This window comes from Scleropages formosus, chromosome 11 (assembly GCF_900964775.1).
Source record: "Scleropages formosus chromosome 11, fSclFor1.1, whole genome shotgun sequence".
Classification (NCBI taxonomy): domain Eukaryota; kingdom Metazoa; phylum Chordata; class Actinopteri; order Osteoglossiformes; family Osteoglossidae; genus Scleropages; species Scleropages formosus.
Genome location: NC_041816.1, coordinates 10,302,898 through 10,318,297, shown reverse-complemented (window position 1 = coordinate 10,318,297; position 15,400 = coordinate 10,302,898). Strand labels below are relative to the sequence as shown.

The 15,400-nt window shown below is 37.3% G+C and overlaps 1 protein-coding gene across 5 annotated transcripts in view; it reads left to right on the top strand.

Annotated features, from left to right (window-relative positions):
- The window catches only part of unc13c (unc-13 homolog C (C. elegans)), a 91,170-nt gene that overhangs the window by 32,032 nt on the left and 43,738 nt on the right, over positions 1–15,400 (top strand). For all 5 annotated transcript variants that reach the window (XM_018739603.2, XM_018739606.2, XM_018739605.2 and 2 more), the window contains exons 11-17: positions 3,023–3,192; positions 4,219–4,334; positions 4,582–4,745; positions 7,987–8,140; positions 8,285–8,353; positions 10,142–10,231; positions 12,571–12,699. In XM_018739603.2, coding sequence (XP_018595119.2) covers positions 3,023–3,192; positions 4,219–4,334; positions 4,582–4,745; positions 7,987–8,140; positions 8,285–8,353; positions 10,142–10,231; positions 12,571–12,699 — 892 coding nt within the window. The remainder of the gene's footprint in view (positions 1–3,022; positions 3,193–4,218; positions 4,335–4,581; positions 4,746–7,986; positions 8,141–8,284; positions 8,354–10,141; positions 10,232–12,570; positions 12,700–15,400) is intronic.

The following is a 15,400-nucleotide window of genomic DNA, read 5'->3' as shown; positions in this document are numbered from 1 at the left end:
TTTCCTTACACACACAGATATGCAATGTTATGCTGTTAACAATTAACCTGAATTAATTACCGATATAAGTGGAAGCACTAGTGTGAGGACTAGCACTTATACTTTGTCATGAATGAACCAGTCAAAAACAACATAAATGCAGTACACTATAATGTGTGGTTTAATCTTAATAATTATATGAGAATTAAGCTGTATCATTAGTGCTTGGCATGAAAATGCAATGATCACATTGAAATAATTGTGTTGTTCATCAGATTGACAACACAGCCACTGCTCACTGGCAGAATGCCAACAATTATTTTAGCACTCCACAGCTTATTTCTCAACAGAAAAAGACATGTTTCTTTGCAGTGTACAACAGCTTTCAGCCCTGTGCATGTTGTTATGGTTGTAAATGCAACCATGGGACATTTGGGCCACGTGTGAGTGACAGTTATGCAGTGCAAAAATAGAGACTGGACACTGGCAGTGATGAAAGTGAGGGTGGGTTTACAGACTGCTGTTCACACACTCTGTCCCAGGCCATCAGTCAGTATTTAGGTGCATCCTATCAACAGCATTTAGAGTACATGGACCCAGCCAAACCTCAGAGCCAGTTAAACTGCAGTTGGGGAGTGCTGTTTCATCAAACATGTGCCTGTCAAATTGTATTCTCACTTTGAGAATGAACTGGCCCACAGGGCAAGTTGAAAGGTAGGTGCTTTCTGTGCTTTCAGTGTAGCGCCATAACCTTGTTGTCATTTCAAATACTGGGGGCTCTGATATTACTGGTAGTTCTGATAATTATTACATAATGCATTTCAAATCTCCATCTGCAATAACTACAGCATTCAGGAATAAGCATGCAGAATAAAAGGTAAAAGAATAAGTTTAAGAGTGTATGGCTTCTTCAACAATAACTTGGTTTGCACCAGTATTCTCATGTACTCATAAAATGCTGTGCACATCCTGAAAAAGTTTCAAGCTCAGTTCAAACTCTCATTAGTATATTGCTCTGAACAGCTGTGCCATGTGCAAAATCTGGACTGTATAAACGTGAATCTGAGGTTAAATGATATGATCTCTTACGAGTTCCTGTGCAGGTAGCAATAGCGAAGCCCATTCTGTACATGACATCCAGTAAATTTCACCCAGAAAGCCCTTTAAATTTGGATTTAGTTTGCCTTTGATAAAGCAATGTTCCTGCTGGATGAATGTGGGCAATTTTGCCCTTTTGTGGGTGAAGAATGATTTTGGTTCTCTCAAGGCCAGCCAACAACCTGATGGCTTGATTCATGCTTTTCAGCTTGGTGTAAACTGTAAATCACAAGGAGTCTGCTAGTAATGGTATTTTAACAACACAGTGCTAAAGTGGTATACTTTAGTATTGTAGTAACCTCCTTGATCACAGGGCATGCACATTTTGGCAGTTATCAGGGTGTCAGAAAGACACATCAGGCCTTAAATGCAGTGTGGCTTTGGGTTCCTGAGTGACTCAGTTAATGGCTTCTTTGCAATTAGTGGCTAAGTTAACTCAGTGCTGGCTGAGTGCTGGAGCCAATGAAAGACTTCTATGAAGTGGCCGCTGAGTGCTGGAGCCAATGAAAAGGCTTCTCTCAAGTGTAGGCTGACTGCTATAGCCAATAAGAAGACTTATGTTAAGAATAGGCAGGATACATACAATAGGTACATGTATGTTCTGACAGGCACTAATCATTAACAAGTCAGCTGTGATAGTGATTCAGTTCTTGAAAATGCCCCCTGCGTGTGGATGGCACTGTCACCCTCAAAGCAGGGACATATTTTTTAGCTCAGATGACAGACCCCTATGTCCTCCAGTTACATCTACAAAGATTGACAAGGAGTCAGCAGTTGCGGGTGGCCCTTTGAAGTATCCACCCCTGTATTACATTCCAGCCTCTGCTACCTTCCCCGCTACTCACCTCATTCTATAACAGTAAGACAGTCACTGCACTCCAGAAGGTATGGCTGCCTTTGTTAATCTTGCTGAATCATGAGATTGCAGATGGCTGCCATTATACTGCAGTTTACTGCCTTGCCAAAGTATTTCTTTGTTCTCAGTATCCTTCAGGAAATTCTAGAGTCACAAAAGTTTTGATTTTACTTGGAAGTTGAATTTTACTAGCTTCATTTTATCATAAATCTGCTGTACACAAGAAATAAAAACTTTTGGTCAGTTTGTTGCCTCTGGATTCTTTGAAATTCTAATCCTTGACTTCACAGCTTGTGCACTAGAGGAATGGCATATAATCATACATGCTGGCAGATTAAACAGATGGGGGACTTTGCTTTGCTTCTGCAATCACCATTAGTGAGCGCCTTGGAAGTCAAGCATGGGACCACTGGACGTCACTTGCCCGCTTTCAGTTGTGAGAATTGTATCCGGCAGCCCCCTCACTGTTCTACAATTAAGTTCTTTGGAGCTTTTTCACTACCTGAGAAGTCCACAGTGTGCAGTGCAGTGGGTAAGGCTATGACAGCAATAAAGACAAATACAGCAGATTGTATTGGAACCAATATTACATTTGTAAGATACCCTGCTCCAGTGAAGCCAAAGAGGGGTTCTCATTCTCTTCTTCATTAAATCAAGGCTGTTCCTGAAGGTTTTTGCTTGGATAAACCAGATATATTCCTTGCAGTAGCTTATATTTTTTTGGTGGCTTAGTATTTTCAACAAAATGTTTTTCCATTGCCTGTTCTTTTTCTGTCAGTAAAATTCAATTTTGTGTTTCGGCATTGGCTTTTTGTTTCATAGTTTAGTTGAAAATGGGAAGTTATAGTGCATGCAGTATATATTTATTGTGAAGCATTCTTGAATTATGTTGGAATTTGTACTTTTCAACAAACGGTACTGTATTCAAATTGCAGTTATGGTATCAAACTCTTCTGTTCTTGTTTCTCTAATAATTTTGCTTTTGTCTTATGATCATGGTGCAAAGTCCTGCTTAGTTTGCATAAGAAATGAAGATTTCAAACTTGCTACTGGTGAACCAGATCTCATCCAATGTTATTTCCATGACAGTGAATGCCACAATGCCACAGACAGGATAAAAGTGAGGGTGTGGGACGAGGATGATGACATAAAGTCACGTGTGAAGCAACACTTCAAAAAAGAGTCAGACGACTTCCTCGGCCAGACCATCATAGAAGTGAGGACACTGAGCGGCGAGATGGACGTGTGGTACAACCTGGGTACGAGCTGGTCTCTTACAGCTTAATACAAGCTCAGACTAACTGGGCATGGCCCTTTAAAAGTAATGAGCTTGTCAGAGCAATGATCATTGTAGAACAAAAGTTCCTCCACTAATGTCTTGGAGATGTAGGGGAGTGTTTGCATGGGGGCACAGAGGCTTACAGAACAGAAATGGGTGTTGACGTTCAAACTATCATGGGATTTTCCAAGTTACTACTTTGAGTTAAGTAGGACAATGATTTCACTCCTAATTTCACTTATTGCTTCTTTCAAAAACCTGTTTTTCTGCCAAATTAATACAGATTTTGCACTTATTTATTATTACACTTTATTTTGTAATATATTGATCAACTAATCTTTTGCTGTTATATGTTTGGAGTTAATGGTGAAAATCTTTATTTATGCCTCTGTGTTACCATGATTGTAAGCAGCAGCAATTAAAATGAATTAAATCATTTGCAGAAAACATAATCTGTATATAAAACTCTGAAAATAAGTGGGAGCTCATTTGCAAATTGTGTTTGGAAGCACATGGTGTTTGGTAATGAAGCTTGCAATAATGAAAAATATGCATTATTAAAATAGAAATTAGCCCATAGTCTTCAGAAAACATTGTAAACACTTTTAAATGGTATTTACTGGTACCTGTTTTTTCAAGGTCTTATTGCACTTTTGCTGCTACTAGTGTGAGAATTTCAACACCGTTTCTTTTAATAGTGTGCTTTGCTTTATTCTGTTACAGCCACTGATTACTGAGCCTCTCCAGGCAGTTGCAGGCAACTTTCTTATGAAAGTGCATTTCTACTCCAGATGCCAAACATTGTCACATAAACAATATATCATGAAACAGCCACACAGACTTTCACAGTGACCTTTATTTCCTTGACATTGTGGTGGAAGAGCAGGAGGTACTAGTCTTCCTCAATGCTAGTGACAACCAGAAGCTGGGTGTTACAAATTACAGGGCTGGAATCGTGCTAACAAAAGAAAGAATTCCGATGGACCTGTATTTTGCTGCTCCTCAGAGAAAAGGACAGATAAATCTGCTGTGTCTGGTGCCATCAGGCTAAAGATCAGCGTGGAGATGAAAGGAGAGGAGAAGGTGGCTCCACCCCACAGCCAGTACACATGTCTGCATGAGGTACCTGTTGTCTCCCCATCGCACCATCAGTACTCACCCATATGTAGTATTTTATATGAAATAAGAGGATAATCCAAGCAGGTGAGCAAATGGGGATTTTTATTAATGGTTTCTGGTTTCCTACTGAAAAGGTCAAAAAAAGTACATTTTAATAAGGTCTCGTAATGTTTCAATGGGCACAAATTTTAAGGATCCCACAGCCTCTCTTTTTTTGTAATTCACATTTAATTCTTTTCATCCTTTGTAGAACCTGTTCCACCACTTGACAGAGGTGAAAAATAATGGGGTAGTGAAGATTCCTAAGATTAAAGGTGACGATGCCTGGAAGGTCTACTTCGATGATGTTTCTCAAGAAATTGTTGATGAGTTTGCCATGCGCTACGGGGTGGAATCAATATACCAGGCAATGACGTGAGTAAACGTTACCATTACACCAGTTATTTCTTCCTTCAGCTGTTATTTTCAATCAACCACTTAAACTAGTGTAATACAGTTACAATATTCTATGACAGTAGGCTACTCTGCCTTGGTGGTATCTTGGAATAATCATAGTTTATCAACAGTCTGATAAATACTGAACTATGAAAGTTATGTTGTTAATACAGATAGACACAGCTCAACATGCCTTACTTGACTCAGTGTGTTTGTCACATTCAACAAACACTACTGATCAAAATGAAAGCACAAAACATTTACATTTACATTTATTCATTTAGAACATGCTTTTTTCCAAATTGACTTATACGGATGGTCTAGAATTTCGGTGATGGCTTTATCCAAGGTAACCCAACTACTTATGGTATATTTTTATGAACATATTTAGTGTTAAAGATTGATTCATTTTTGCTGAAGTGAAAGTTTACTGTAGCATATTCTGTGAGGTTCTGTCCTGAAATTTAAAATATGTGAAAGTAATAATTGCAGTATGTTTTGTCTTTCCCACAGTATGTGACAAAAAAGGGGTTGTGCTTTTAATGGTCAGGGTTTTCTGGCAAAGTGTGAGATAATGACTCTGTAATGCGCCTTTGGCATGAGCTATTTTAAGAACATGTGTTTGGCAGAAATTAGCAAGGAAGGGAAAGAAAATCCTTTGATATAAATAGAAGTTTCAGTAACTGTAAATTAGAATTTTCATTTTTAATATCCCATTATTCATTAGCATATATATTTAATTATAAGTAGACATATCTCTTGAAATACTCAAAATATTGTTCCTCAGACAGGAACAACAGAAAGCACACTTCTTTGTCTTATTTTCTAAATGTATACTGACACTTCTAGAAAAAATGTAAAACCACTGTTACAAAGAAGGACTTAACCTGATGAAAATGTGTAACATTTATGTCATGTAAACTGATTTGCATTCATCTGTAGAGAACACATTGGGTAATTCAGTTTGGTACCAAGTAAAAAGTACGATACATTGTATAGCGTTATTTGAACAATGTTTTATTAAACTTTGTACATGTATTTTGTCCAAATTTTTCAGGTTGTGTACCAGCAGACAATTCTGTTAAATAGATCTAAAACTATGCAGACAAAATCTTACAGGATTGTCAATGAGCATTGACAGCTGAGTGACCATTGGTTATGCTTTATGCAATTATTCCTTAAAGTCCTCTTTAGAAGTGGATCCTTGGCATTGATTAAACACTTAAAACGTAAGCTCCATTGTGCAACGGTGTGCTTGCCTTGGAACTGGGCAATCTGTAGAAATCACTCTCACCACATCTTGTATCACTGAAATTTTACTTACCCTCTGTACTGTTATTGTTTCTGTTTTATGTCCCTATTAATTACCCCTGCTTCAGAAGATGCCCAACATTACTGCTTGAGCTGTAGCATTAAACTTGTAAAGCGGTGGTTGAACAAGTCTTGAACAATACAGTGTCTCTCTGTCTCTATACCTCAGAGCTGCAGTTTTTAAACAGCTCTTTTAATTATTGACTTATTTATACTTGAAACACCAGGAAATATATAAGTTCAATCAGACCTCACTCAGTATAACAAAACCAGCAAAAAACATTCTTTTAGATTATTCTCTTCAGTCTAGCTATAGAGGCAGTATTACTTATTTACAAATCTTGGTCATTCCCATACACCAGGGAATCTGGTAATTGTAGAACAATTAGGGAGTAAATTAGATGTGCATCAGATCATAATTATAAATCTTTTACTGTCTCTGGATACTTCATAAACATCAAAAGGATAGAGGAGATTCACCATGAAAAACCACCACTGTGAATGTCGGATCTGAGGAAGATGAAAACGTGATCGTATACAAAGAGACACATTCACAAACATACACAAATACCCACAGAGTCACATGTTCTCTGACACACAAAAGCATGCATACAGACACACACCAACACTGATGTCTACACTGCCTGGAGGGGGGTGTGCAATAGGACTGTGTGTGCCACATTTCAGCTTGAGCCAGAAGGTGTTGCATGTATCTTTTCAGCCTGATTTTCACAAAACCCTCCCTGATCAGTGCTTACTACAGAGGCTTTCTGTGTGGTCAGATACAGATACTTTCCTCACTGTATACAGTTATAGCTTCTGTTGTGCTTCTAAATGAGACCTAGCTAATGGTAAAGGACCTGTCATACTTGTACAGTATACTACGTTTAATGCTTAGTTATAAATTACAAAAGGGCCATTGCTGCACTGTCAATTAAAATTAATGTTATATGTTTAAAACTGGTTTCCAAATAGACAAGGACAGTAGGAAACCACTAATGTACAATGTGTGTAGAGATGCCACAAATACTGTACTGCATTTTAGCTATGAAACCTGCAGAAAAACTCCCTGTTGTCTGCTTGTTCTGCATATATAAGCACGTTATAGCCTCCATAACATGAATCAGCACAGCTGTACCTGAAGACCTCAGTGACTCTGAACAGGTTGCATTTTCTGTGAAGTTTGTGGAAGTGTAATGCCACCTTGAAAAATTCTTTTATACAATACGATAGTGTTACTGAACAGCAAGTGAATGGAAGAGCATGTTCCAGTTACACAGAGCACCTTCCAGAAACCTAGTGCTAATATTCACACAGTTCCTGAAAATGGTCCATGCGATGAATGGTGCAAGGAGAACTGGCTGCTGAATTTTGTTAAGCTGTATAAGTGACAAATCAGCTCACTATAGTGGTTTCGAGTAAATCTTTGTATGTGTGATGGCAGCATAAGGAGTTCAGCATCCCCTTTTCACTTGATTCTGCAAGTTCTGCAGGATTCTGATGGTATGGGAATCATCTTCCAGGGGACACTCGATCCATCAGAAGGCAGAATTAATGCAGGGAAATGTGTCATCCTGACTACTTATCTTCCTGACATCATGCAACATTTGTTCACTGCTGGGAGGTGCCCTTCAGGACAAGAATGCAGCAACCCTCATGGGTGATTTGAGGAGTCCAGGAAGAAAGTCATTCATAGTCCATGGTCCTCCCAGTCATCCGACTGCTGCAGTTTTGATATGACTGTCTAAAGTAATTATGCGGGACATTTTCATGATCCTGTTGTCTCCATGTCACATCTTATCCTGGCTGTCCTGGCTCTGAAGGGTGCCAGTCATCTGACCAACATTATTTCTGTTATTTTTTTTTTTTTTGATGTTTTGAAATGTGTTTGGTTTCTTTTCTCTTTCAGCCATTTTTCCTGTCTGTCATCCAAGTACATGTGCCCAGGTGTGCCTGCTGTAATGAGCAACCTGCTGGCCAACATCAATGCCTACTTCGCCCACACCACCACTGCCACCACCAACATCTCTGCTTCAGACCGTTTTGCTGCATCCAACTTTGGAGTGAGTCTCTCTTACAGTTCAACAGTCTTTGTGGTGATATTGATCATTTTTGTTTTTATTTTCCAGTGTTGTTATCCTGCTGCATAGATTTTATTTCTAAACTTGCTAATGTGATATGGATTTGTTTTTCTTTTTTCCCTACAGAGGGAAAAATTTGTGAAGCTCTTAGATCAGTTGCACAATTCGCTGAGGATTGATTTGTCTAAGTATCGGGTATGTATGTGATAAACTCAATGCACTACACACACACACACACACACACACACACACACACACTTTCTGAACTGCTTGTCCAATACGGGGTCGTGGGGAACCGGAACCTAACCCGGCAACTCAGGGCATGAGGCTGGAGGGGACCCACTGGAGGGGACCCACCCAGGACAGGACACCAGTCTGTCGCAAGGCACCGCAAGTGGGACTCGAACCCCAGACCCACTGGAGAGGAGGACCCAGTCCAACCCACTGCGCCACCGTGCCCCCCTGCCCAATGCACCATTTGTGCTATATTTTTTTTAAAACAAGCTAATGTAAAATAACGTACAATGTGTTCACTTCTGGCTGTAATTTGTCACATCCACCAATGTACTTGGAAAATGGCTTTGCAGCTTTATAAATTTTAATCCCATTAGTCATTTACAGCATTCATCCCTAATAAATAAAAAACTAAAAGCAGGGGAAAAGAGCATACCTTTTTTAGAGTATGGGTTTAGAATTAATAATTTAACCCTTTCTTGTTGTCATGAAAGTGTATAAGAGAAAAACAGTTCTCAATTTTTTTGATGATTGCATGCAGTACTGTAGTTTGATACAAACACTTGTAATTTCATTTGCTGACTACAACTGGTCATAGGGCTTTGAGATTGCTGTAGTTCTCTCATGTCTACTCAAGCCACACTTGGCACATAGCAGTTGTGATGCGTGATACCTTTTCTTTAAACACAGATAATGTGTTTGGACAGTAATACAATCAGATCAGCAGAGGCTGACTGTACTGTACAACTGCATGGAATTTTTTCCCTAAATCAAATCCTGGATCAAAATTTTATTTGCTTTTCTTCCAGATGAGTTTTCCATAAAAGGTACAAGCAGCCTTTACCTCACCATAAGGAAATCTTGTTGCATTTGTTGTATCCCAAGGCAGGGTGTTTGTAATCATGCAAGCAGAAATTAAAGCCTCTATAGGTTTTCCTTGCTACACTGAGCCCTAAAAAAAAAATAAAAAAATAACCAGCTGAAATCACCTCAACTCTTTCACAGAGAATTCATCCCAAAAAGCCTCAGGCTCTTTTTAATTCATTCACAGTGTAGCAGAAAGGGAAATTTGCTCTGGGGTTATGGGTCATTTTTGAGCATTTTTTAAATGAAACTGAGACTTTCTTTTCCTTTATATAAATTGCTTGCCTCAAAACTGATTCCCATTTCAGAATACAGTACAGCACAAGAAAATGTGATCATGGCAAAACGGTGTCAAACTTCATTTATTTACATCATTGATTTTGAAGAGTTTTTCATTTATAAGGGGTACAAATAATATGATCAGTTGAGTAGATTGCTCTCAGATTGATATTTTTTTCATGATTCATCATGCTAATGATTTATTGTAAATGTAAATCTGTATATGTTATGCATATGGAATATACTAGTCAGTGTTACACAGCGTCCTGATATATTCCTGAAAGAATATTATACTTACTTTATTTATTACTTAATAGTTGTTTGTCTCTAGTTTGTCTCTACCATATAGCAAAATACCATCAAAGGTCCAAAACTTAATGTTGTTTTTGAACTGTTATCTTTCAGGTGAGTGAACTGTAAATTATTGTTTTGTCATGATGTAATGAAGTCTATCTTTGTAGCTTGTAACTTGTGAAATTGCTGCTGACGGGTACAGTATGTACCGATCAGTATAATAGCTACAAACAATCATGACTGTGGTACAAACCAAAGGAAGATGATGTGAAAATGGTAGCGCTGGCCTCACTGCCTCATTCTCGTTACCAGGACAATTTTCCTGCCAGCAATCCAGAGAGGCTGCAGGACCTCAAGTCCACTGTAGACCTACTAACAAGCATCACCTTCTTCAGGATGAAGGTAGGACGACTTTCATCGCCTCTCACAGTCCCAAGGATGGTGTGTACACATTTACTTTAATTGCTGCCGTTATGATTGTTGAAGCTTTCAATTTGGTATATTATCCATTTTTTAACCTTGGATTAAGGTTAGTTGCTTTCTGTTGCCTATTGAACTTGGTAGTAAATCTTCACATATATCCATGCCAGAGTTTGAAGTGTTATATTGTAGTTACCTTTCTCTTCCCTGGACTTTATTGGCCAATTTCTGCATTGCTATAGTACTGATGGCTAAAGAAGAATTATAACATTAATTAGAATGAAATTTGGAATAAACATAAGGTCACTAAAATGTTTTATATCCTTGTAATTATTTATTTGATATTTAAACATCTTTTTATGCCAGCTTCTTTAAAACAGGGTTACACCCTTGTGTTTTGTATTGGTTGTGGTTAAGAAATGCATTTTATCTGGTAGGATTTCTTATCTTGCAATCCAAACAAACATTTACTGTCTATATTAAATAAAATGTTTTAGTTCTTCTTCATCATGCTTTAACATCTGTTCTTGAGTTTAGTTATTCTCATTTGCAGCTAAGGCTTTTAATTCCAATTCATACTGGCATATAAAATTTCATCAGTATCTGCTGTTGCCAAAATACAAATAGTTTTTCTCAAAACTGCTATTTACTTATTTTTTCAATATATTTAAGAAGGGGTTAAAAGAGTAGTGTAAAATGTAGAACTGTGGCAAATGTGGCAATTAATATTATACATATATGGTGTTATGCAATATGTTTATTTCCTGCAGTCTTTATATCTTGAGTGTAATTGGATTGCTGGATGCTGGGGAGGACACCATTCTCTGGTTCTAGTGTTGTGCCCTTCTTCAAGAACTCACTGACCCAACTGTCCAGTCCTCCCCCTGGCTGGACTATTTTTTGGTCTTTTTTTTACTTAGCCAAAACTTATTGAAAGAGTAAATTATATTTCCTGTACACTGGCTCTTATACTTACAGACACAACTGGAACTGAAAGGCTGTTCATAACGCAGTTAATTTATAAATACAAACTCACTTTTACTATTATATTGCAATCAGTTAAAGCTACATAATACAGACACCACTCCTTTTATTCAGGTAAGATTATTTAAAAACCTCAGAATAAGATTTTGTAAATAACAAATTATCTGTAACACTTTCATCCATCCATAAGTTCTCAGAAACTGCTTGTTCTGTGCATGGTAGTGGTGGTCCAGGTTTCAGAAAAATTCCTCTGTGTGTGTGCGTGTGTCCATGTGTGTGCGCATATGTGTGTGTGCATGTGTGTGTGTGCGTGTGTGTGTGTGCGTGTGTGTGTGTGTGTGTGTGTGTGTGTGTTTAACTGCATTAAAATTAAAACAAATTTAACATAATTGAAAATTAAAAATACATATCTTTCTTGATCTCCTATTCACACTCACTTTAATTCATCAAGCCACAGACAAATTCATAACATACGCATGTACAACCTTCGTCATTCATTCAGCTTTCTATTTTACCTTCAGTATCAATAAAGCTGTAATAATAGAGATGCTCTTTGGTTTATTTGTTAGATTCTCTAAAGATTTTACATATAGCTACAATGAAAATATTTTTTTACGTTTTTATTAAGTTTGCATTACACTGAAATTAAATTTAATTTAAACTGAGGGAAAATAAAAATAACTTCCCTTTGTAAATGACTATTCAATGCACATTGTAAACTAGTAGACTGTTCAACCCAAAAACACATGCAACCCCTACTATCTTGTTATTGCTCAATGACATTCAGGAAAACCAGACATGAACTGTAAACACTGTGAAAACGTGTTGAATCAAGTTGGCCCCGAAGTGCTGATCTGTTTGGCTGTGTTTTTCTACCCACTGACAAACGGGTGTACAAAAAACAAGAAATCTTACTTTTAAGAAAACTGCAAGAAATGTGCTATTACAATAAATAAATTAGAACAGCTTTGTATGTTCACGAATTTGTAACAAAAGGAGCTAGTTTATGTTTTCTGAGTTTTTAATTTCACTGGTTCAAGTCATGCACCTACTACAGCAAAGTCTTCTTGGGACACATATTGTCAATCTTCTGGCTACATGTTCTTGTCATTAACCATTATTGTTACTAGTTTGTTGCTTAGTCCATTTATACTGCCTGGTGTTTCACTGTATCAGTGCAAGTGCCTTGCTCAAGGAAACTACAGCAGTATCAGTGAATGAAGTTTTACCCTACCCACCTGCACATAAAATGTCCATGTCCATATGCTTAGCCATTATGTTTCCTGCTGGACTAAATACTCTTCTGATTTTGTCGTTGCTTTTCAATGTGGTTCCAGGTACAGGAACTGCAGAGCCCCCCCAGGGCCAGCATGGTTGTGAAGGACTGTGTGCGAGCGTGCCTGGACTCTACCTACAAGTACATATTCGACAACTGTTATGACCTGTACAACCAGCTCCTTGACCAGGTAAGGCTGCAAAAACATTTAGATGCTGAGAACCAGGAAATTCCTTGAGCAGGGGATTTTTCTAACAAGAAATTCAAACAGTTTTGCTGGACCTCAAAGCCATTACTTTGCCTTCTGTATCATTAGGGTTGAAACAATGTTCAGTTCCATGCTATGAATGTAGCAAAAAACAATGGTTGACTCTATCCTAGAGATTAGAGTTGTCTTATACTTCTACTGTACTTACTAATATGTACTTAAAAATCCCTTCAGCTTCATATTTTTGCTTATTTACTTAGTAAATGTTGCATAATGTTACCAATTCTTGGTTAAAGGGTCATTTGAGTGTTGTCTGTGAAAAGACTGCTTTTCAAATGAAATCCACAGTAACTGTTGCATCAGTAAAGATTAATTACACAAATTATTGGAAGCCTGAAAGGTAAAGTCCGATTGAGTCAGAATTTATCTAAAAATTAATTCAACATTGCAGGTAAGACCATGAAAACAGTCACAAATAGTTGTCAACAGCCATAAATAAGTCGTGCTCTATGAAAGTCCTTCTTAAGGAATCCATTATAGCTTCATATTCAATGCATCATTTGTATGTGAGCAATAAGTAGATGCTCATAATAATGCATTGTTTCTAAAGGATTTGCATGGAGACCATCTTAAAAAACATTACCAAAAACAGCAAAAGACAGCATAAATACACTTGTTCACACATTTTCCTTCAATTAAAACTTTCTTAGGGCACCATTTTGCCTAACCTTGGACATGATGTTCTTTTCTGCAACATTAATCCTTGGCTTATTTTGTGTAGGAAATAATCCGTCACCATTAAATGCTACCTCATATCTTTCTTCATGGATATATTTAAAAGCAGACGGCTCTGAATGTTTATAAGTGTAGGTAATTAATCTGTTTCACATTTTGTACTAACAGTTTTTGAAACATATTCACATTTCAATTAGAGAATGTGTGTTTACTGAGTTCACAGTATTTTTAGAGTGTTTGTTCTCTCATTTTTTTGGTGTATGATAAAAGTATGAGAAAGGGAAATTACTGTCTGATCTCACAACTAACCCTTTCTAGGAGAGGATGTTATAAAAAAGACAGATAAAACTTTATATGTATATTTAACAAGTTATTGGTTAAAGACATGAAAAAATAGTTTCATTTCATTTATAATGGGAAAAAAGAACTCCATTCTTTCTCAGTTGTTTAAACATGTAATAGTGGTGTATGATACAGTGCATACCTAATGAAAAGAATTTATTAGTCAAAAAAAGTAGTTCATTAGGTGAAAATTTTGTCTACATGTACGTTTACTATCTTCTAGAATATACTGTAGCTGCATCTTGTACCATCTTGAGTTTCCTGTCACGATGCACAGCATTGGTTTGTCCTTCAGGTGAATTGATCCTTCTGCTGAACAGATTGAGTCTTTCCTTGCATACTGCATGTCATTTAAACCTCTCTAAAGCACTTGGGACAATAATTTACATTCAAGTACTTTTACGTTGGCTCCTTAAGAGCCAGATAGTTTGTAGATTAGCTAGAACATTCAAAGCAAACAATTGTGGGTTTCTTTTTTTATGACTACTATGTACTGTGACAGAAATGAGATATACTGTATATTCATGACCTCAGTGATGGTTTACACTTAGTTTTATTTGTTTAAACAGGGTTTTAAGTAAATGTACAATACTGTAAATGCTCAGTGCAATTTAGAAATACCATTCTAGTCAATCAACAGTTGAATAAAATCATAAAATACACTCATTTCCAATGGATTTGGAAATTGGTTTCACTTACACTGTACACTGTACAGATTTTTTTTTTTGAAGTTATTAAAATTTCCACCATTTAAGTTTTTATGTTTTTAGTGTACATGAATGAATGACAAAAACGAGACCTACAGATGCATAAAATTCCATTCTGGGGAATAAACTGAATACTTTATTTCTACATTAACAGACCACAGATACAAGGTAAACAGTTTTTATATTCACATCACTCGTGTATTGATCATTCATTTGAATACAGTAGTACTAAGAATGTGAATCGTTTGCTGTTCAAACCCCCTGACTGGCACCAGGGGTTCTCTGAGAAAGGAGAATAAACAGCTCCTGTGCACAGCCCAAGCCTTTTGTGCTGCAAGAGGAAGTGTATAAAGCAGAAAATGTAAAAGAATTGGCCAGCTCTTGTTCCTCTGGGTGCCTTTGCTGTGAACACAATGCAGCACTGACCTGGGAAATTTCTCTTGCTTTCACTGGAACACTGCACTGATTTAGCGCCACTGGATTAACCCACGTGGCTACATCACACAGGTTTCTTGTTTTGCCAGAGGGTAACAAAACAGATTGTATTACTTCCATTTGTGAATCATTCAAGTCCTCCTTACCTGGAGATATGTTGATTTTCTTGATCATATAAATAAAGCCATCAGGTTCTCAGGGTGTGAGAATGTCACACAAAAACAAAGGCAAACACGAAACTCTTTGGTCATAACATTGTCTTCATAATGTATTGGATACTGCTGGATGCTTATCTTTATACAGTATGTGGAGTATGCTCTGCAGAACAATTACTTGATGAAGAAATACAGGCTTTCTAGAAGTTTCCCACAGCTGTAACCATATATGTCTCATATTGCAGTAAAAACGATTTATAAAATAATAATTCTGGTTAATAGAGACCTGTTATTACTGGTATATCATGT